This window comes from Crinia signifera, chromosome 5 (genome assembly GCF_055691185.1).
Source record: "Crinia signifera chromosome 5, ASM5569118v1, whole genome shotgun sequence".
In the NCBI taxonomy this organism is placed as follows: domain Eukaryota; kingdom Metazoa; phylum Chordata; class Amphibia; order Anura; family Myobatrachidae; genus Crinia; species Crinia signifera.
The window spans coordinates 14,286,228-14,309,752 of NC_139221.1; the positions used below are offsets into that span (position 1 = coordinate 14,286,228).

General features: G+C 50.5%; 1 protein-coding gene across 1 annotated transcript in view; it reads left to right on the forward strand.

Moving 5' to 3' along the window:
* The first annotated feature begins 5,197 nt into the window (after positions 1–5,197).
* EMC2 (ER membrane protein complex subunit 2) overlaps positions 5,198–23,525 on the forward strand; it is a 39,915-nt gene continuing 21,587 nt past the window's right edge. The window contains exons 1-5 of the mRNA XM_083186698.1: positions 5,198–5,349; positions 6,935–6,982; positions 17,519–17,632; positions 21,268–21,332; positions 23,037–23,122. Of these exons, the coding sequence (XP_083042824.1) occupies positions 6,943–6,982; positions 17,519–17,632; positions 21,268–21,332; positions 23,037–23,122 (305 nt within the window). The 5' untranslated portion in view covers positions 5,198–5,349; positions 6,935–6,942. The remainder of the gene's footprint in view (positions 5,350–6,934; positions 6,983–17,518; positions 17,633–21,267; positions 21,333–23,036; positions 23,123–23,525) is intronic.

Consider the following 23,525-nt stretch of genomic DNA (forward strand, 5'->3'; position numbering starts at 1 on the left):
CTTTATTCTTACAGTAGAGAAGTCATTAATTATAATTTTCAGAGTCGGAGTTGGAGTCGGTGCATTGTTTGCCGACCCCAGGTACTCGAAATTTGCTCCGACTCCTCGACTCCGACTCCACAGCCCTGGTTACATCTGCCCCACCTGCAGTGCAGCATGGTTTTATCCATTAAAGAAGGAGTTTGCATTTGCAAACCAACCAGAAGCACCCTCTAAGTCAGAGCCCTACATTCAAGGGTTTCTTTTAACCGGTAAGCAGGGCCGCCGACAGGGGGGTGCCAGGGGTACAACTGTCCCGGGCCCCCAGCCTCTGGAGGGGCCCGGGCAGCTGCCCACAGTGGCACGGCACCAACCCCAACCCCCGCACCAATGCCCCCCACCCGGCGCCCAGGCTCGCACAATGCACAGTGCAGCCTTCAGAGCTCCGAGCCTAGGACACAGAGGGGCTCGGCGCTTCAGTGCTCCGAGCCCCGAGTCCCAGGAGAAGATGCTGCCGCGCCGCCGACACCACCACTGATAAGTAATTGGGGTTAGGGAGGCGGGGTGCCGGCTCGTGCGGGGGGGGGGGGGGGGGGGGGGGCTGAAGGTCAGTCCCAGGCCCCAACATTTCTAGTGGCGGCCCTGCCGGTAAGTATTGGTAAGTATCTTCCCCCTCTGTGGACCTCATAGACCGATAGGACAATCGTCTTTCTCATAGACTAGAGGAGGAAAACTGACCATCAGGATATAATCTATATGCCTATAAGGGTTTATACCACTGGTAAATGAAAAGTCCCAAGTAAGCACAGTCTGTGTTCACGCACCAAAAATTGTCACCACCACCACCAATCCGCTATCCCTTTAGAACATTGGTTCTCAAAATCGGTCCTCAGCACCCCACACAGTGCACGTTTTCTATGTCTCCTCACAGAATCGCAACTGAAATAATTAGCTCCACCTGTGGACCTTTTAAAATGTGTCAGTGAGTAATGAGTGCAGCTGTGCATCTGCTGGGTGTCCTGGAAAACGTGAACCTTGTGGGAGGCTTGAGGACCGCGATTGAGAACCACTGCTTTAGAAGGATGACTCACCCTAGGCACAGGCCCTATGTGTACATTGTGGTATCTTTCTCTGCCCACCGATGTTTGCAATGGATAAAAGCTTGTGGATCAGGAACATCCGTATAAAGCAGAATTTACTGGCGATCACATAAACAAAAGGATAGAATATATCAGCAAAAAAGATAATCTAATATTGATAAAATCATTTAAAAAAAAACCACTATGATAGTGGAGGCTATCCCCCCAATCTCCATATCCGGATAGGAGAGAAGGAAAGCTGACAGCATAGAAATGGCAATATCACATGTAGCCTGGTAAGTAACCCTTTCTCCAGGTGTGGCGCCCGTCCAGGACAACCTATAAAGACATCTGTAAAAATAAAACAAAGAAGCAAATTAAATTAATATGAAACACTCATTAGTGGAAATGTACTTACCAGCATTGGTGGTCCACAACAGCCTGAAGTATATTCGAATGCCACCCATTTTTTATATAATAGTCCGTGGTATTGTCATGGGGGGCGATGAAGGGGATGTGGGTCCCATCTATGGCACCAACACACTGTGGATATAGGATTCGGTATGAAATCCCGACGGTCAAAATGCCGACAGGGTCAAAATCCCGAATGGGTCATAATACCGACAAGGACAAAATCCCGACAAGGTAAAAATCCCGACATTTAAAATCCCGACAAGGTCAAAATACCGACATATAGAATGTGCAGGTGAAACAGTCAACATGACTTTCCGTCGACAGGTCGCGAGGTCGACATGGGTTTTGAATCGCAGGTACAAGGTATATTATTTATTACCAGTTATTTATATAGCGCACACATATTATGCAGCGCTTTACAGAGAATAGTTGAACAGTCACATCAGTCCCTGCCCCAGTGGAGCTTACAATCTATATTCCCTACCACATGTACACGCACACAGACATTCTAGGGTTAATTTTGTAGGGAGCCAATTAATCTACCGGTATATTTTTGGATTGTGGGAGGAAACCGGAGTACCCGGAAGAAACCAACGCAAGTACGGGGAGAATATACAAACTCCGCACAGTTAGAGCAATGGTGTGAATCAAACCCATGACCTCAGCAAGCCCTCAGAATCCTGTCCGTTTCCCAAATCGCGTCATTGTAGCCTCACCCACCGTTGTGCAATACACGTAGCCACGAGGTCGCGATTGCGCTGGCCATGCCCCCAAAATTAAACATTCATTCATAGCTCCACCCCCACGCCACCCATTTCCCATCCCTTCAGCAGCCCCGCCCCACCATCCTCAAGGAACTGGAATAGTAGGCAACCCTAATCCAGTATGATCTCTAGAATCTGTCTCCTCCAAGGCTTTGGCCATTTTTGGAGGGACATTTTCAGCAGTGGCCAGACCCATTGGAATCGGGATACGGTCGACACCATTAGGTCGACATGATTCTCGGTCGACATGGCTTTAGGCTGACGGGTCATTAGCTCGACATGGTCTAGGTCGACAGTTAAAAGGTCGGCATGGGTTTTTCACTATTTTTTTGAGCCGACATGTCCCGACAGGTGGTATTGCATGCCCTTCCATCCACTAGGACGTGGTGGGAGAATAAAATAGTGTGCTGAGCGCAGCGAGGCACCGTGCCCAATGCATTGCGAGCGAAGCGAGAGGATGCAGTGCACTTCAAACTGTGTCCATGTCGACTGTGTCGACCGTCGAGTAAGAAAACAGTGAAAAGCACCATGTCAACCTTTTGACTGTCGACCTAGACTATGTCAACATAATGCTTGTGTCGACCTAATGACCTGTCGACCTTTCCCCATGTCGACCTAATGCTTGTCAACCAACATGCTGTAGACCAAATGATCCCAACCCTTGGAATCTGCACCTCCACAGTGCCGGCTCTCCCAGGCCACTGCTTGGGCTTCAGTGCCATTGTTATTTCACTGGGTGGGTGCAATTGTATAAGGCATCGTTAACACTTTAGAGGGGGTTTGGGAAGTTCAGCAGGGGCTGTTTCAAGGGTGTCTTATGGGGGTGTCGCTGGCATGTCTGGGAACACTTCTGCATTCCCAACTGCAAATCTGCCACTTCAGAGGCCATGTGCTCAGTTGGATTTTAGGAGAGTAGCTAAACTACAAGCCTGAAAGTCAGTGTCTCAGCGCTTGTACATGCCAACGCTCAGTGGAGCGAAACGTGACAGCGGAGATTAGTAACCACTATCGGGGGAGTGGCTGTGCTCACGGCTGCATCGTCAAACAACTCTGAATGGGAAACATACAGTATGGATGACCTGCGGTCAGATATCAATGCCGGAATCCTGAATGATGGAATCCCGACAGGTGCCAGGTAAGTATATTTATATCGCCCTGTGTAGGCCGCCAATCATGTGATGTCATGGAGTCATGCCGAGGTGGTTACATGAAGCTGCTGGGTGCCTATACTCCAAGCGGATGTGTAACATTACAACCGTTGCTGGCTGCGGTCGCAGGCACAGTGCAAGACAAATGCAGGCGCACCGGGGTGCATTACCGACACTGTGACGTCACCACTAAAGCCCCCTTAGTTACGGCCAAGGGATATGATGCACTAAGCTTCAAAAAATTATAAAATGGACAGTGGTAAACAACTAGCCAATCAGCTCCTAACTGCCATGTTACAGGCTGGGTTTGAAAAATGTCAGACGGGAGCTGATTGGTTGGTGGTTGATCACTCTCCACTTCACTTTTGAAGATTAGTGCATCTGGTCCCATGGTTGCGGCTAGAACACCACACAGGCCCCAAGACTGATGATGACGGTTGCGATGGCCAACAAAGAACCAGTAGGTGTCTTCTGGCATGAAGAGATTCCAGCAGCTGATCCCTACCTAGCAGGCTGCCCCACAGCATGAGGGAGCCGGCCCCAACCCTTCCATCAAAGGCCCCCGTACACTAGAACGATTTTGGACGATTACGACCATTTGTAATGATTTGTCGGTCTGCACCTGTGATTTATCGGAATCGGATGGAAAAAGGGGGGCTTTTTGTGCATGCGATATTTCACAGGAAGTTTGACCGGCATTTCCTCTAGCCCCATAATCCAACCCACCAGAAATATCTGTGGTACAATTGAATACCATAAGATATACCTCATGCAATTTATCTCGGCAAAAATTACGGTACTTGTGCAGTTTCACGGCGCCGGAAATATCGGATGCGGAAATTGCATCCAACTTCAGTGTCAGATACAATTTTGTAGTGGGGGTTATTCTGGTTGTATCGCAAGGCTGCAAATGCTGATACACACGCCCCCCCCCTTTCACGCCACGTTTGTATGCACAGGCTGCGAATGGGTGTTTAACATAAACATCCATTCACAGGCTGCGGTGCAACACCCACATCATTTCATGGTCGCCGACCATGAAATGATGTGGAAGGCCCACGCACATCCAAGGTTACTCTGAGGTATCCGGTGATGTCAGCTGCCCGACCCCGGAACCCACTGGAAGATTTCCATGGGAACGCCCATAAAACGCTGGGCATTTCCATGGGCGTGACTAACCGCTTTCGCACCACGTGCGTGGCGTGCGTGCACCCGGCGAACAGTCTGTTTGCCGTGGCCGCACGCACCTGGCGTATGCACAAGCACAGAAATTTGGCAGCGCATGTGCATACGGCCATACGCCAAACATCGGTCCCCGTGCGAACGGAGCAGAATAAGGGCCTTACATCACACACCAGCGCACTCTCCCCACCCTCCATCGCAGCCCCGCCCCACCATGCTCTAAAGGTGCCCATACACTAGTAAGATTTATCTTCAGATCTGGCTGGTTGGAACAAAAACATGGTTATTGATGAGTGACAGTTTGCCAGTTTTCCAGCATTTCAAGCAAATGATCAACTGTCATTTGCTCTCATCCATAACTATGTTGTTTTTGTTCCAACCAGACGGATCTGCAGATAAATCTGCGTATGTATGGCCACCTTGAGTCTCCATCTTCTACTTCGGAGCTCCGCCCATCCAGATCTACACTCTCACCCCGTCCACGCCCCCATTTCCTCCGGAGCTCCGCCCACCCTGATCTACACTCCCATCTCGTCCTTTTCTCCCCGCTCCCATCTCCTCTGGAGCTCCGCCCACCCTGATCTGCACTCTCAGGCTCAGCCCGTCCTCCGTTCTCCCCGCCCCATCTCCTCCGGAGCCCCGCCCAGCTCCTGGCAGCCGTGACGCGTCACGCAGACTCCGTTGCGGGAGGAAACTCCTCCGTCGATACTTCCGGGCTCCCAGCAGCCCTTCGCTGACTGACTGGTACCGGCAGAATAAGAGCAGCTGCTGTCCCCCCTACAGGTAACCGCTCCGTGCCTTGTGCGATCGCTGCTGTATCATGTGCTGTACATACACCGCACACGTATGTCCCTGCTGCCATAGGACTGTATCATGTGCTGTACATACACTGCACACGTATGTCCCTGCTGTCACAGGACTGTATCATGTGCTGTACATACACTGCACACGTATGTCCCTGCTGTCACAGGACTGTATCGTGTGCTGTACATACACTGCACACGTATGTCCCTGCTGTCACAGGACTGTATCGTGTGCTGTACATACACCGCACACGTATGTCCCTGTTTCACAGGACTGTATCATGTGCTGTACATACGCCGCACACGTATGTCCCTGCTGCCATAGGACTGTATCATGTGCTGTACATACACTGCACACGTATGTCCCTGCTGTCACAGGACTGTATCATGTGCTGTACATACACTGCACACGTATGTCCCTGCTGTCACAGGACTGTATCGTGTGCTGTACATACACTGCACACGTATGTCCCTGCTGTCACAGGACTGTATCGTGTGCTGTACATACACCGCACACGTATGTCCCTGTTTCACAGGACTGTATCATGTGCTGTACATACACCGCACATGTATGTCTCTGCTATCACAGGACTGTATCTACACCACACACGTATGTCCCTGCTGTCACAGGACTGTATCATGTGCTGTACATACACCGCACATGTATGTCCCTGCTGTCACAGGACTGTATCATGTGCTGTACATACACCACACACGTATGTCTCTGCTGTCACAGGACTGTATCATGTGCTGTACATACACTGCACACATATGTCCCTGCTGTCACAGGACTGTATCGTGTGCTGTACATACACCGCACACGTATGTCCCTGTTTCACAGGACTGTATCATGTGCTGTACATACACCGCACATGTATGTCTCTGCTATCACAGGACTGTATCTACACCACACACGTATGTCCCTGCTGTCACAGGACTGTATCATGTGCTGTAAGTACACCACACACGTATGTCCCTGTCATTGCACTGGTCGTAATTATTCCAGCAGGTGATCACGTGTGCACGGTGTTGTGGACTTTTGTACACAGAATGTCATGCAGTCAGTGGGGATGTGCTATTGGAGCTAAAGGCCCATACACACTGGGCAATTTTAAGCCAAAAGCGATCAGTTTTGTTGTTTGAGCTGCTTTCAGCTCAAAAACCGCCCAGTGTGTACCGCCTGGCAGTGATTGGCAGTGATTGCTGATGCGCACTCCCGTATCTTCGCCAGTGGCTGCCATTTGTCTGCTGGTATTACCAGGAGACTGAACGGCTTCCATAACATCCTGCTTTGAAAAGCCGTTCACAGCGGTGAAAATCCCTGGGCAGTGGGGGAATCGTGTGTATGCATTGAGCGATTTTCAGCCCAGCGACTTCAGCAATCAGCGCTGTGCATACACGCTAGAACGCCCAGTGTGTATGCACCTTCAGCCCTCAGTACTAGCTTAATAAGTGGTTGGGTGGGAGATGAGAGCAACATCTGCTAGTAATAAACTGGATGTAGCAAACTGTTTGACCTGCGTTATACAATATGACCAAATATATATATATTTTCTGTCTTTCAGAGAAGAATATGGCCAAGGTGTCAGACATGTATGATGTGACCTGGGAAGGTAAGCCACATTTGCAGGGTTCACGCATTTGGGGACATACATGGAACCTGGCGTACCCGCAAATAGTGTTTTTTAACAGTTAAAAGGAAATAAACGTAACGGGAGAAAGAGTAGCATTATAAACTATACCGGCATTCATATCTGCTGGTATACAGCAGATTAGTGTTCCTTCTAGGGCGGACAGGGCGCCTCTGCATGGGGGCTTCGTAAGGGGGGCGGACTGGGCTCACCGATGTCACTGTTTTGAGCGGTCCCGGGCCGCGCTGTGACGAAAATGGCCGGGCCCGGTTGCTGCTGTCAAGAAAAGGGGCGGGCCCGGCTACCGGTGTCACTGAAGGGGGCGGGCCCGGCCACCCCGAAGGCTCTACACTGGCGGGAAAGCGACGGGCATCACTATCTACAGCGGCGCTGGGCTTCCCCGGTCACACCAGAGGGGTCGGAGGCAGGCTGTTTTAACGGGGCGCTGCCAGAGGGACAGGGCGCATTTTGCCCTTTAAAAATCGGGCAGGGCACAGCGCCCCGCTAAAACAGCTTAATGGGAACACTAGCAGATCTGCCGTCAATTTCTATGTTTATATACAGTACCAATGGCCATTGCACTTGCTGATTAGAACACAATGTTTGGGAAATCTAAAGCTGGACGAGCTTTGAATGATTTGGCCTATTCTAACGGTTTGGAGCGACAAAGCGTTCATATTGTCCGGTGTGTATGCACTATGGGCCTTATTCTAGTTCACTCTTTCTGACAAAATCCTTCTTAGATGGACAAAACCATGTGCACTGCAGGTGGGGCGGATGTAACAGGTGCAGAGAGAATTAGATTTGGGTGAGTTATTTTGTTTCTGTGCAGAGTAAATACTGGCTGCTTTATTTTTACACTGCAATATAGATCTCACTTTGAAGTAAAACCCCACCCAAATCTAATTCTCTCTGCACAAGTAGCATCTACCCCACCTGCAGTGCACATGGTTGTGTCCATCTAAGAAGGATTTTGTCAGAAAGAGGGGGGAACGGGGAGGAGAAAACACACTCTTGCCTCCGGGCAACTTAGATGAACTTACGCCCATGTTAGTGAGGGCCATGGACGGCATACCCAACTGTGTATGCACCTTCCAATGCTGGGTCCCGTCGGCCGCGATCTTGGAGCCGCGAAGTGTGGTTGGAAGTATTGCTTGTGAAGCGCTACAATAATTGGGGGTTCATATGTGGACATGAACACAAAAAAACCCCTGAAGAATGCACGTTGACAGTCCCCTTGCGTCAAGGTCAACTTTGTGCATTTCGACCATTTGTCACTTGGCCTTTTTATCGACCGTTTGGTCCATCTAGACACTGTAGACATTTTTGATCCGGAATCGTCTCTGCCTGTAATGCATTAAGTTGTAGACAAAGTGTACCACTCCTGCCACAGTCATGCTGTCGTGACATGATCAAACTCTGGCAGTCCTTGCTGTTATTTGTAGTTCCACATAGGCTAGAATGTCAGACTCGGCCTACATCGAGTTTCTACAACACTGTGATCATGTGATTGTTCAGAGCCAATATACTGCTTGCTGGCAGCTTGGTGAGGTCACAGGATGTTCATCAGTAGCTCCTGCTAGTGCATGGGCTGTTCACACACTCTTATTAAAACACATATTCATATTTATACCTCTGGGCCCCTCTTGTACACCAGGGAACCATGCATATGCATATCATTGCTCCATGGCTTCCTCCCTAGGCAGCAGCCAATAGAAGCAGGAAAGTGTGCGAGCGCCCGGCAAACACTCTGTTCGCCGCCACGGCTCGCACACAGAGCATGCACAGGTCAGGTCCAAAAACGCCGTAAGTGACAGAAAATATATTGTAAAAAAACCCATGTTGGCCTTCGCCACATCGACGTTTAGTCAGTGTTGACCTAGAAACTGTTGCCCTACAAGGGTATCAAAGTACCCTTGTAGTAGTTCACAGTGCCTCCTTCCCTGGCCCGTAGTGCCGCTCGGTGCCTCCTTCCCTGGACAATAGTGGTGGGAAGTGCCTCATTTCCTGGCCTGTAGCGGTGTAAGGAGCCTCCTTTCCTGGCCCATAGTGGTGCCTCCTTCCCTGATCAGTAGTGGTGGGAAGTGCCTGGTTTCCTGGCCCGTAGCGGTGTGAGCAGCCTCCTTCCCTGGACAGTAGTGGTGGGAAGTGCCTCATTTTCTGGCCCGTAGCGGTGCCTCCTTCCCTGGACAGTAGTGGTGGGAAGTGCCTCATTTTCTGGCCCGTAGCGGTGCCTCCTTCCCTGGACAGTAGTGGCGGGAAGTGCCTCATTTCCTGGCCCGTAGTGGTGGGAGGAGCCTCCTTCCCTGGACAGTAGTGGTGGGAAGTGCCTCATTTCCTGGCCAGTAGTGGTGGGAGGAGCCTCCTTCCCTGGACAGTAGTGGTGGGAAGTATCTTGTTTCCTGTCCCGTAGCGGTGCCAGGTTTCCTGTCCCGTAGCGGTGTGAGGACCCTCCTTCCCTGGCCCGTAGCGGTGCCTCATTTCGTGGCCTGCAGCATTGCGAGGAGCCTCCTTTTCTAGCGGTGCCTCCTTTTCTGGCCCGTGGCGATGGGAAGTGCTTAGTTTCCTGTCCCGTAGCAGTGCCTCCTTCCCTGGACAGTAGCGGTGGGAAGTGCTTTGTTTTCTGGCCCGTAGCGGTGCCTCCTTCCCTGGACAGTAGCGGTGGGAAGTGCTTTGTTTTCTGGCCCGTAGCGGTGCCTCCTTCCCTGGACAGTAGCGGTGGGAAGTGCTTTGTTTTCTGGCCCATAGCGGTGCCTCCTTCCCTGGACAGTAGCGGTGGGAAGTGCTTTGTTTTCTGGCCCGTAGCGGTGCCTCCTTCCCTGGTCCATAACGGTGGGAAGTGCTTTGTTTCCTGGCCTGTAGCGGTGACTGGTTTCCTGGCCGTCGCTGTGCGAGGAGCTTCCTTCCCTGGCCCATAGCGGTGCCTCCTTCCCTGGCCCGTAGTGGTGCACTGTGCCTCCTTCCCTGGCCCGTAGTGGTGCACGGTGCCTCCTTCCCTGGCCCGTAGTGGTGCACGGTTCCTCCTTCCCTGGCCTGTAGTGGTGCACGGTGCCTCCTTCCCTGGCCCGTAGTGGTGCACGGTTCCTCCTTCCCTGGCCCGTAGTGGTGCACGGTTCCTCCTTCCCTGGCCCGTAGTGGTGCACGGTGCCTCCTCCCCTGGCCCGTAGTGGTGCGCGGTGCCTCCTCCCCTGGCCCATAGCGGTGTGAGAAGCCTCCTTCACTAAATACCGTAAGACAAACTGTCAGAAATGTTAGTCTGGACACTGCACTGACGAAACACGGCTGTCTTTGTATGTTCTATAACATCTGTTGGCGTATTGGTGATCGGCCAGCGCCAAGATGCGCTACGGTAACAGGTGAGCTATATTAAGCTGTCACTCTCCACATCACAATCTATAAAGCTTTACGCCTCACAGAGGATCCCTCAGCCTTTAACCACCTTTCAGAGGAGCAGAGAAAAAGGATCCGATTTTTTTCCACAAACGAGGTGGAATATTCGCGACCAGATAAAACAAGCTCGGAGCCAGGTTAAATAGCTGTCGTGAAGCAACAGTGTCCAAAAGGAAGTCTGGGAGCAGTACATTTTCTGCGTGGAACATCATCCCAGTCTGTCCTTGTGAAAGAAAATACGGCTTTTAATACAGTTCTAAGTACTGTCTGCAGTTAGCGATGATATTCCCGCTCCCAGCTCATTTGTAAAAATTGTCCTCTCCAAAGAGAAACTTATTATGGTCTGATAACTTAACATTACCAAGTAAAGCCTTCATGTGAGGTTTTTTTTTTTTTTTATAAAAAGAAAAATGTTCAAAAAAGTTAATTCAATAAAATAAATGTCAGTGATTTCATGTATGGACATTTTGACCATGTTTCATATAGTTTGAACAGATAATGGGAACCAACAGTGTTATGGTACCCCAATAATCGTCTCCCACACTTCCCTGCGTAAGTATGCACTGGGTAAATCATTTTTGCTGGACGATTTTATTTAATTTAACCGTTCTGATGGGCCTGACCTGTAGGTTAAACCCTGGTCTAGCATTTTTGAGTTTGAGCCTGACATAGACTTTTGGTCCGTTTTGACCCCATTCTGACGGATCGGGCTGATAAATCGGATGTGTTTAAAATCCCATCCGACCGGATGCACAGTCCCGTGCGCATCAGGTCAGACCCTAGAGATTGAACCGCCTGCACATAAAATCTATCGGACGGAGCCATCCGCGGCACATTACCGGTGCTTTTTAGCATCCAAGATATATTGGGTCTGATTCCGTAGGTGTTCACACCTATGTGCCTACCTCACAACTTTGAATCCAGGCATTGAGGAACATTAGCGTGCACCAAAAAAAATGGCGAGCCCCCAGCCCCTCTGCTTGCGGGAATAGAAGTTGCGCACAGCGTCTATGTACCGGGTGATGGGGGGGCTCCCAACTGGCAAAAACCGCATCGTTCCCGGAAGCGGGACAGTTGGAAAGTATGAATGTGCAAATGCGGGCAGCAGTGCGCAGCAGCAGATAAAAAAAATTAAACAAACTTTCAAAAGGCTGGCGGCTGATTCACCGAGAGTGGCCAGTCAACAGCCGCCCAATCTGTTTTTTTATTTTTTTATTCTCATGCCCCCCTACCTCTGCTGCAGCTCCCTGGGAGTCTTGACACGATCTTCTGTATTTCTGGTACCTCTGTTCTAGAGTTTGCAAGCAACAGGTGGTTCTTGGGAGCAGGATTCCAGTTAATACTGCCGGCTGTAGTATTACCCAGGGAAGTAGCAGGATGTTGTTTTTTTCATGAAAGGTCAGACAGCATTACTAAGAAGCGGGCTCTCGTCATTGGGCAGCGGTGGTCTGTTCATTTTTAAACGGCGATGGAAAGAAATGCTTATTGGCGCATGTTTAACATTTATACCTAGTGCCGTGTTAAACGGTCCGTTTAAACCGCCGGCAAAACCCGGTTAATTAAACCTGCTCTGGAGTAAGGACCTTACTCCAGAGTTCAGACTTGGTCGCATGGCTGCAAATTCAAAAGCTTGACGATTATCCGACAGACTGCGCAATCGTTCGGTGCCATAGTACGCGTGCGCGATCTGTCCTGCAATAAAACTCTGCTGTTTTTTTTTTATTGCTGGCCGTACGCAAGTTGATTGACAGTAAGCCAGCATTGGAGTGTCAGGGAAAACATAGGCGTGTCCATGCTTTTGATAAGTAGTCATGTGGTTTCAGCTCCGCCCCCGATCAGCCTGTGTCTATGGCAGCCGCCGAGTAAGCCCTGGGCTACGCATGGACCACACACACACTGGTAAAATAATTCGATGGTGATAGGCTTGCGTATGGATTTGTGCAAATTGCCGATCCAGCTAATTATTGCAAGCCTTGGTTAAGCAATTCGCAGGGTTGCGCGGGGCGGGATATCTCCCTGGCGGGGCGGCGTATAACTGAGCGCTGGGTTCCGCAATTTAGCAGAGCAGCGATCAGTTCCCAAGCCCCGGGGCCACAACTGTCCTGGTCTTCTATGCAGCCTGTCTCCCTTTTCCAGCCCCGCGCGCGTGTGCTACAAGACAGGCACGCAGAGAGCGAACTACACTGCCTAATACAAAGTGTCAGAAGAACATATTATTCTCCAGCTTGGCTCCTTAGAGAAATAACGCTCTTTAAATGGCTTTCGTTCTTACGGAATTACCAGAATTGCTAATCCCACATTTGGGTGTTGAAACGCTAGAAGCGATGGCTGCGGCGTTCTAGCCTAACCTCTTCCTGCGATCGTTTATACTGGTGTGGGGACTGCGGCCGGCGCCAAGCTATGTGTAGGCAGGACGCCTTGGCCGCCTGCTGTTTTTCTGTGTGTTTGGACTTTGCTAGGTTTCTGATGTGTCCATGCTCGCTGATACTGTTCTAGTACGGTTTCCAAGGATCTGCATGCCAGGAAGCACTTGTTCTCCGCTGTCTGACGGAAATACTACCCAAGGCTGGTTTTGGGCTGATTTAACAAATAAAATAAAAAAAAAGATTCTGAATGTTCAAAAAAAAAGTGACAGTTTTATGAGAGATCTGAGATTGCTTCTGGCAAGCGGAATTCTTGTCGGGTTTCTTAGTCTGGTGTTCTACCGTACGGCGCAATGGAAAATATTTTTTTCTCTCTACTCCGTTGTATTTTAGTAAGAATAGGTCTGGTTCTTGCTGATCGTCCCGCTTCATTGTGGTGCGTTCCTTGCTCTGAGCGCGGTGAATTCATCCGAGTTCATGTTATGTTATTTCTCTGCACATATCTGTGTAATTATACATCGCTCTGATTCGCAGGAGAATGTTCACGTCGAGGTTCGTAGACTGTCACACAGGGCTCGTTAAATATTGCCAGGGTGCCTGGTTCACACACAGGGCTGAATGTATTGTAGTAAAATGAGTACCTTAAGATCATCATCCTGTCATGGTCATAGGTCGCTAATCCCAGTCACAGCCGGCGTGGATTGTAAATCAAGCAAAAAGTTAGAAAGCATATTAACAAAACCCAAAACGCCAAACTTTTATCGATCTTTTGAATCCGTCAAACTTAATGCATGTCGACCTTTCACCTGTCAACCTCATGTATGTTGACTATATGGTGTCTACTTATCACCTGGATACCAATTCTGCCAGGGCAATGTTTGTTAGTGATCAGGGGACTGTGCTGGAGATGGGTGTAGCTGTGTGTGACCAGGGGACTGTGCTGGAGACGGGTGTAGCTATGTGTGACCAGGGGACTGTGCTGGAGACGGGTGTCGCTATGTGTGACCAGGGGTCTGTGCTGGAGACGGGTGTAGATATGTGTGACCAGGGGACTGTGTTGGAGACGGGTGTTGATATGTGTGACCAGGGAACTGTGCTGGAGACGGGTGTAGCTATGTGTGACCAGGGGACTGTGTTGGAGACGGGTGTAGTTATGTGTGACCAGGGGACTGTGCTGGAGACGGGTGTAGCTATGTGTGACCAGGGGACTGTGCTGGAGACGGGTGTAGCTGTGTGTGACCAGGGGACTGTGCTGGAGACGGGTGTAGCTGTGTGTGACCAGGGGACTGTGCTGGAGACGGGTGTAGCTATGTGTGACCAGGGGACTGTGCTGGAGACGGGTGTAGCTATGTGTGACCAGGGGACTGTGCTGGAGACGGGTGTAGCTATGTGTGACCAGGGGACTGTGCTGGAGACAGGTGTAGCTATGTGTGACCAGGGGACTGTGCTGGAGACGGGTGTAGCTATGTGGGACCAGGGGACTGTGTTGGAGACGGGTGTCGCTATGTGTGACCAGGGGACTGTGCTGGAGACGGGTGTAGCTATGTGTGACCAGGGGACTGTGCTGGAGACGGGTGTAGCTATGTGTGACCAGGGGACTGTGCTGGAGACGGGTGTAGATATGTGTGACCAGGGGACTGTGCTGGAGACGGAGTAGATATGTGTGACCAGGGGACTGTGTTGGAGACGGGTGTAGATATGTGTGACCAGGGAACTGTGCTGGAGACGGGTGTAGGTATGTGTGACCAGGGGACTGTGCTGGAGACGGGTGTCGCTATGTGTGACCAGGGGACTGTGTTGGAGACGGGTGTAGTTATGTGTGACCAGGGGACTGTGCTGGAGACGGGTGTAGCTATGTGTGACCAGGGGACTGTGTTGGAGACGGGTGTAGTTATGTGTGACCAGGGGACTGTGCTGGAGACGGGTGTAGCTATGTGTGACCAGGGGACTGTGCTGGAGACGGGTGTAGCTATGTGTGACCAGGGAACTGTGCTGGAGACGGGTGTAGCTATGTGTGACCAGGGGACTGTGCTGGAGACGGGTGTAGCTATGTGTGACCAGGGGACTGTGCTGGAGACGGGTGTAGCTATGTGTGACCAGGGGACTGTGCTGGAGACGTGTGTAGCTATGTGTGACCAGGGGACTGTGCTGGAGACGTGTGTAGCTATGTGTGATCAGGGAACTGTGCTGGAGACGGGTGTAGCTATGTGTGACCAGGGGACAGTGCTGGAGACGGGTGTCGCTATGTGTGACCAGGGGACTGTGCTGGAGACGGGTGTCGCTATGTGTGATCAGGGGACTGTGCTGGAGACGGGTGTAGCTATGTGTGACCAGGGGACTGTGCTGGAGACGGGTGTAGATATGTGTGACCAGGGGACTGTGCTGGAGACGGGTGTAGCTGTGTGTGACCAGGGGACTGTGCTGGAGACGGGTGTAGCTGTGTGTGACCAGGGGACTGTGCTGGAGACGGGTGTAGCTGTGTGTGACCAGGGGACTGTGCTGGAGACGGGTGTAGCTGTGTGTGACCAGGGGACTGTGCTGGAGACGGGTGTAGCTATGTGTGACCAGGGGACTGTGCTGGAGACGGGTGTAGCTATGTGTGACCAGGGAACTGTGCTGGAGACGGGTGTAGCTATGTGTGACCAGGGGACTGTGCTGGAGACGGTGTAGATATGTGTGACCAGGGGACTGTGTTGGAGACGGGTGTAGATATGTGTGACCAGGGGACTGTGTTTGAGACGGGTGTCGCTATGTGGGACCAGGGGACTGTGCTGGAGACGGGTGTCGCTATGTGGGACCAGGGGACTGTGCTGGAGACGGGTGTCGCTATGTGGGACCAGGGGACTGTGCTGGAGACGGGTGTAGCTATGTGTGACCAGGGGACTGTGCTGGAGACGGGTGGCGCTATGTGGGACCAGGGGACTGTGCTGGAGACGGGTGTCGCTATGTGGGACCAGGGGACTGTGCTGGAGACGGGTGTAGCTATGTGTGACCAGGGGACTGTGCTAGAGACGGGTGTCGCTATGTGTGACCAGGGAACTGTGCTGGAGAGGGGTGTAGCTATGTGTGACCAGGGGACTGTGCTGGAGACGGGTGTCGCTATGTGTGACCAGGGGACTGTGCTGGAGACGGGTGTAGCTATGTGTGACCAGGGGACTGTGCTGGAGACGGGTGTCGCTATGTGTGACCAGGGGACTGTGCTGGAGATGGGTGTCGCTATGTGGGACCAGGGGACTGTGCTGGAGACGGGTGTCGCTATGTGGGACCAGGGGACTGTGCTGGAGACGGGTGTAGAAATGTGTGACCAGGGGACTGTGCTGGAGACGGGTGTCGCTATGTGGGACCAGGGGACTGTGCTGGAGACGGGTGTCGCTATGTGGGACCAGGGGACTGTGCTGGAGGCGGGTGTCGCTATGTGGGACCAGGGGACTGTGCTGGAGACGGGTGTCGCTATGTGTGACCATGGGACTGTGCTGGAGACGGGTGTCGCTATGTGGGACCAGGGGACTGTGCTGGAGGCGGGTGTCGCTATGTGGGACCAGGGGACTGTGCTGGAGACGGGTGTCGCTATGTGTGACCATGGGACTGTGCTGGAGACGGGTGTCGCTATGTGGGACCAGGGGACTGTGCTGGAGACGGGTGTCGCTATGTGTGACCAGGGGACTGTGCTGGAGATGGGTGTCACTAGCAGCTAGAAGCTGATTGGCTGAGTTCTTTATCTCCATCCAATTATATCTATTTGTAAATTCCCAAGCTCCGACCATCTAGGCATGTCCACGCTGCGGCCCTCCAGCTGTTGTGAAACTACAAGTCCCATCATGACCTGCCACAGTTTTGCTTTTAGGGAATGCTGGACTGTGCTGGAGACGGGTGTAGCTGTGTGTGACCAGGGGACTGTGCTGGAGACGGGTGTAGCTATGTGTGACCAGGGGACTGTGCTGGAGACGGGTGTAGCTATGTGTGACCAGGGGACTGTGCTGGAGACGGGTGGCGCTATGTGGGACCAGGGGACTGTGCTGGAGACGGGTGTCGCTGTGTGTGACCAGGGGACTGTGCTGGAGACGGGTGTAGCTATGTGTGACCAGGGGACTGTGCTGGAAACCGGTGTCGCTATGTGGAACCAGGAGACTGTGCTGGAAACGGGTGTCGCTATGTGTGACCAGGGGACTGTGCTGGAGACGGGTGTCGCTATGTGGGACCAGGGGACTGTGCTGGAGACGGGTGTCGCTATGTGGGACCAGGGGACTGTGCTGGAGACGGGTGTCGCTATGTGTGACCAGGGGACTGTGCTGGAGACGGGTGTCGCTATGTGGGACCAGGGGACTGTGCTGGAGACGGGTGTAGCTATGTGTGACCAGGGGACTGTGCTGGAGACGGGTGTAGCTATGTGTGACCAGGGGACTGTGCTGGAGATGGGTGTCACTAGCAGCTAGAAGCTGATTGGCTGAGTTCTTTATCTACATCCAATTATATCTATTTGTAAATTCCCAAGCTCCGACCATCTAGGCATGTCCACACTGCGGCCCTCCAGCTGTTGTGAAACTACAAGTCCCATCATGACCTGCCACAGTTTTGCTTTTAGGGAATGCTAAAACTTTGGCAAGGCATGCTGGGATGTGTAGTTTCACAACAGCTGGAGGGCCACATTGTTGCATTGTAAGTCATCTAATAATATGTTTAATAAACCTTTGTCGTACAATAATGTGCACAGTTTCTAACGCTGGCCTCTTTATAATGTGCACGTTTGTCATTCTCGGTGTTGCAGAAATGCGCGACAAAATGAAAACTTGGCGGGAGGAAAACTACAGGAACAGCGAGCAAATCGTGGAAGTCGGTGAAGAGCTGTTAAATGAGCACTCGTCCAAACTCGGGGACGATAGTAAGTTTATTGCTGCGTGTCCGTGACTTTCCGCGCTGGTGTTATGAACACACCTGCCCTGCTGTAATATCCCGCGGGGCTCCCTAGTCTTTCAACTGGTGTCATGAGAAGTTTATATAGAGCAGTGGTGGTGAGCGGCCCTGGGCTGTACATGCTGTAATAAAGGCTGTGTTTCTCATTACGGTCTAAGGCCGCATAGGATTCCAAGTACAAAAAAAAGAATGACGCTTTTATCGTCGGCTAAATTCTGTCTCTGTATATGTGTGTGCGTGTATGTCATCATTTATTTGTAGAGCGCCGCGCTGTGGGCTTGATTCAGTGCCGAAATCGCTAGTGGTTAGTGATTTCTGTGCATGTGCGTGCGTAAAGGACATAATACATAAGTAAATATACAATTGGCTGCTGAAAAACCAGTCATTTTTTTTATTTATTTTGAATTGGCCAATAATGACATGTCATTTTTGGGGAGAAAAAAGTGCGAAATTATAGAAATTGAGGTACAAGGTATGGGACAGGCATATCGGGGTGCTTTTTGGGTGGGGCAAATGTTTTTAATCTTGCAGGTATAGTGGGAGTCGTCTTTTTTTAATTTATTTTTTGGGAAGTTTTTTTGGAAGAGACTTAAAATGGGCCACATGTGTTTACACCCATGTACGTTCCCCTTATTTAATTGGAGTACTTATCTTGCTGAAAACAACTTTCTTTATGGAAAAGAGACCGTGGCTCCTTGAATACACTTAGGCCATGATTCTGATAAGCCTGGAATTGTGTTTTACGTGTATCTAGGACATGTGCGGCAGGCTTCTTGTGTAGACATTTCATGAACATCCCTTGTGCAGAGTGAGAATGGAGGCGCCCACTGTGTCCAGGACTGTCCTTTGCTGTGAGCTTTAATCGTAATGTGTTTGCTGTGAGAGGCCTGCCCCAGATCTCCTTGGCAGAGAGAGACCAGCTTTGTATTGGCCGTCCGGGCTGTCATCACTCAGCGTGGCCTTGCAGCTCTGGTTATGAGTCCCGTCTCTCGCCCGGGTACCCCTTGCATACGGCTGATAATTAGGTCCCCTGTGAGCCGCAGACCTTCCAAGAACAACATTGCAGGAAACGGTCACCTAACTCGTAGGAAATCCGACCCACTCTGGCAGCGCTCTGTTATTTGGTACCTTTAAACAATATTAAACAGAGTTCCAATAGCAAAAGCTCATTTATCTGTCAGAGCTGAGAACTTTGGCAGCGCGAGTGCTTTTTTTCATTCTCAAGCGATTGCAAAGGAAAACACGTCGCTGCGCTTTGTAGATGAGGACACGGCCGGCAAATCCTGATTTATAGGTGAGCGGCGGCTGCTGGAGGCAGATCCGGGGTCTTTTCTTCTACTGATTCCTTCCGGACACACATTTTACACTCACTCACTCACTTGAATGTGTATAGTAGTGTTGGAATTGTCTAGGTCGACCATGAATTGTCGACAGGCGCAAGGTTGACGTGGAAAAAGTTGGACATGCTACTGGTAGACATAGACAAACGGTAGACACAAGCAATAGGTCAACACATGAAAAGGTCGACAGTTTCGCCTTTTTTTGGGTGTCAGTGTCGACGTGGACCCCGATTTAGTATAGTGCATTCCCTGACATGGTGACTGGCTCCACTACTGCTTCACCGTTCCAAATTGTAGTCCACGTAGACAAATGTGTGGAAAACCCCATGTCGACATTTTTGTGCGTCAACCATTAGCATGCCGGCCTTTTGCTTGGGTTGGCCTTTTATCAGTGCTCGTTGATTGTTGACCTACAGATGGAGCCTCTCTCACTTGAGCTTGCCCGTCCCAATTCACGACAATGGACGCAGGAGCATGTGAGCTTCTTGCGTGTCCCTGTCCCAGCGAGCGGCGCACCGAGACGGGCCGATTCGCAGTACCGGCGCTAGAGATGAGCTCGGCTCCATTTGTGTTATCCGGATACCTATTCACTTTGTCTCTCTATACTGAAATGAAAATAGAGAATACAGCAAGGTAGTAGGGGGTTATTTACTAAGATGGGGATTCTGTGGAGGATGGGATATTACACATAGCAACCAATCAGATTGTATCTGATATCTTCTAGAAATTGCTAAATAAATAAGAAGTAGCCCTGCCCGGGGTACTGACCATGTGTTGGGACTAAGCTCACTGCGTTTAGATGCTTTTTTAGCTTCTCCACCGAAATGAGGTTCCTTGACCACTTTCCGATTTGCATGTTAGCGTCTTGCTACTGTACATTGCAGCGCACTATGAGGTCAACTAGCGGTGTAGCATCAGGTGTGGGCTGAGAGTGGCAACGCATAGAGCGTAAAGTCTGGAGCAGGAGCGCAGCTGCAGTATAGAGACGGAGGATCGGAGTCCACAGCTTACAGTAGAACGCACTCCAACCAAAAAGCCTCTGAAGCTCTGATCTGCAGTCCACCAGGCTTGAGGTTTGAGCTCCTTTGTCCAACCTTTCACTGCTTCAAACCCATGTAAGTTTTTTGGGTGTAACTGTCGCTCTTTGCGGTGGATAGGTGTCGCAACGCCAGCACACCTATCTAGTCTGCAATAGACTGTAATACTGGCGGATCCATTGTATTGGGTCCCAGTTTGGTCACCTACAGGAAGAAGAGGCAGATTGGGAAGACCGCTTCCCAGGCAGAAAACCCATGTGACCAAATCCAGTTGGTTCTCCACCAATTGGTCAGATAATAACAATGAGCTGGATTTTCGTCTCACCACAACCTGCTCTATTGCCATAGCCCTAGTTGAATTATTGGAGACCACCCTTGTTGTGCTCCCTGTAGAGTGGGATTTAGTCCGTTCGTGCTCTCCCCCCTCCTCCCCTCCCTAACTCAAAGTTAAACAACATTTTTAAAAGTATGAGCGAGTCGGGAAGGAATATCCAAGAATTCCAGAATTTTTTTTCTTGCTGTGTCTTTTGTCGCGCACTGTTTGCCGTGGACTTAAATCCTTATCGTAGAGCTCTTTCATTCTAAAAGAAATCAAAGCACAGTGTGTGAACCGCCTGACATTGTAGTCATTCCTGACTATATACCTCGATGCGGATGACCGATAAGGGCTCTCTTGCTCGCCTCGGCTGAATATTTTCCCTGCTTACTCTAATACTCTAGATCCCACTTGATCTCGGACTTGATTTCCTCTATGCCAAGTCCTTGATTCTTTGTGACTTTCCAACGCTTTACCGTTCCTTCTCCGTGTATTCGCTGCATGTTCCTGCTGTCTTTCCTTTGTTCTCCGTCTGACTTGTACCCTGACCTATGCTTGCAGTATACTGTGCGGATAATATCGTGCGGTTTCCACACTCGCTGAATTCTTTGTTGAAGGTTAAAATATTAAAAAATATAAATTACAAATTCCCTATATGATAGAAAGCCATTGGTGTTTCTAAACCTACCAATTGTACTCATTTGCCAGGGGTATTTAATACGTGTCTTCCAAATGCTGTGGAACTAAACATCCCAGCATGTCCTGCAGCAGTTTTGCTATAAGCCGCGTTGTGGGTGGTGTAGTTGGAGGACCACCTGCCTAAAGGTTTAATGACACAGATGTCGGTGTTATTTCTTTAGTTGTATTGATTTATTTTCTTCAATGCTTTTACGTTCTTGTTGTTGTGCAGTATGGATTGTCCACGAGCAGGTGATGATCGCGGCCTTAGACTGCGGACGGGACGATGTAGCAATAGTAAGTAATATTATTTATCAAGTGACCGCTCTGTGCCACCCGACCCAAAGTACCCTTAGAGGAAATCATTTCATTCCACGGCACACAGTCTGTAACGTCGTACAGTCAACCCTATGACTCATACCCGTAAGATACAATTGGGCAGATGTATTAAGCCTGGAGAAGAGATAAAGTGGATGGAGATAATGTTCGAGCCAATCATCTCCCAACTGTCATTTTTCAAACACAGGTGATTGTCTGGTGCATTATCTCCTTCCACTTTATCTCTTCACCAGGCTTAGTTCATCTGCCCCAATGGCTGGTGCCATCTGCATTGCATTCAGTTGCACAGTTTGGTATATTCAGCATTTTAGCAGCCGCCCTAAAAACCTATGGCTTCTTATTTGCACATAATCACCTAAAACGGGAGTAGAGTAGAATAGGGGTACAGCTGTTAGTGTCTCCCCTCTGTAAGCAGCAGCCGCTCTGCCTGTAACGTTGCTCATTATTTCACAGCTGTTAGTGTCTCCCCTCTGTAAGCAGCAGCCGCTCTGCCTGTAACGTTGCTCATTATTTCACAGCTGTTAGTGTCTCCCCTCTGTAAGCAGCAGCCGCTCTGGCTGTAACGTTGCTCATTATTTCACAGCTGTTAGTGTCTCCCCTCTGTAAGCAGCAGCCGCTCTGCCTGTAACATTGCTCATTGTATGTCACAGCTGTTAGTGTCTCCCCTCTGTAAGCAGCAGCCGCTCTGCTTGTAACGTTGCTCAGTGTATGTCACAGCTGTTAGTTTGTCCCCTCTGTAAGCAGCAGCTGCTCTGGCTGTAACGTTGCTCATTATGTCACAGCTGTTAGTGTCTCCCCTCTGTAAGCAGCAGCCGCTCTGGCTGTAACGTTGCTCATTATGTCACAGCTGTTAGTGTCTCCCCTCTGTAAGCAGCAGCCGCTCTGGCTGTAACGTTGCTCATTCTATGTCACAGCTGTTAGTGTCTCCCCTCTGTTAGCAGCAGCCGCTCTGCCTGTAACATTGCTCAGTCTGTCACATCTGTTAGTGTCTCCCCTCTGTAAGCAGCAGCTGCTCTGGCTGTAACGTTGCTCATTATGTCACAGCTGTCAGTGTCTCCCCTCTGTAAGCAGCAGCCGCTCTGCCTGTAACGTTGCTCAGTCTGTCACAGCTGTTAGTGTCTCCCCTCTGTAAGCAGCAGCCGTTCTGCCTGTAACATTGTTCATTCTATGTCACAGCTGTTAGTGTCTCCCCTCTGTAAGCAGCAGCTTCTCTAGCCGTAACGTTGCTCATTGTATGTCACAGCTGTTAGTTTGTCCCCTCTGTAAGCAGCATCTGCTCTGCCTGTAACGTTGCTCATTCTATGACACAGCTGTTAGTGTCTCCCCTCTGTAAGCAGCAGCTGCTCTGCCTGTAACGTTGCTCATTCTATGACACAGCTGTTAGTGTCTCCCCTCTGTAAGCAGCAGCTGCTCTGCCTGTAACGTTGCTCATTCTATGACACAGCTGTTAGTGTCTCCCCTCTGTAAGCAGCAGCTGCTCTGCCTGTAACGTTACTCATTCTATGACACAGCTGTTAGTGTCTCCCCTCTGTAAGCAGCAGCTTCTCTAGCCGTAACGTTGCTCATTGTATGTCACAGCTGTTAGTTTGTCCCCTCTGTAAGCAGCAGCCGCTCTGGCCGTAACGTTGCTCATTGATGGGTGCCCACTCTCTTTGTTTGCAGTCTTGTCTACAAGAATTACGGAGGCAGTTTCCTGGCAGCCACAGGGTGAAGAAGCTGACTGGCATGCGCTTCGAGGCTATGGAGAGGTAAGATAATCCGTGGCAGGCACGCTGCAGATGTGGGTTATGAAAATCCTCATTCTTCTTAATCGTGTCTCGTGGGTTTCCCCTTCCAGGGAGCGCTGTAATTGGCCTGGTTATGGCTGCTGAGGCGCGTTCTGTCATAACGACTTCTGCAAAAGGAGACAACTCAGCAATGTGTCCAAGATAAATGGGTTTCACTGATCCAGATGCTTATTTTGTTATATGGATATTCTTATATGTGTGTAGCGGTCGTGTGTGTGCTCAGAATACACTTCATTATAAATCTGGAGATTGAGGTGTGAGTGCAGCACAATAGATTACGCTGGGATGGGAGCGCTTATTGGTGCCGCTGGAATTGGGGCCAAGCAAGGTCTCCCTAGAACCCCCCGGGAACTGAGTTCCGTAC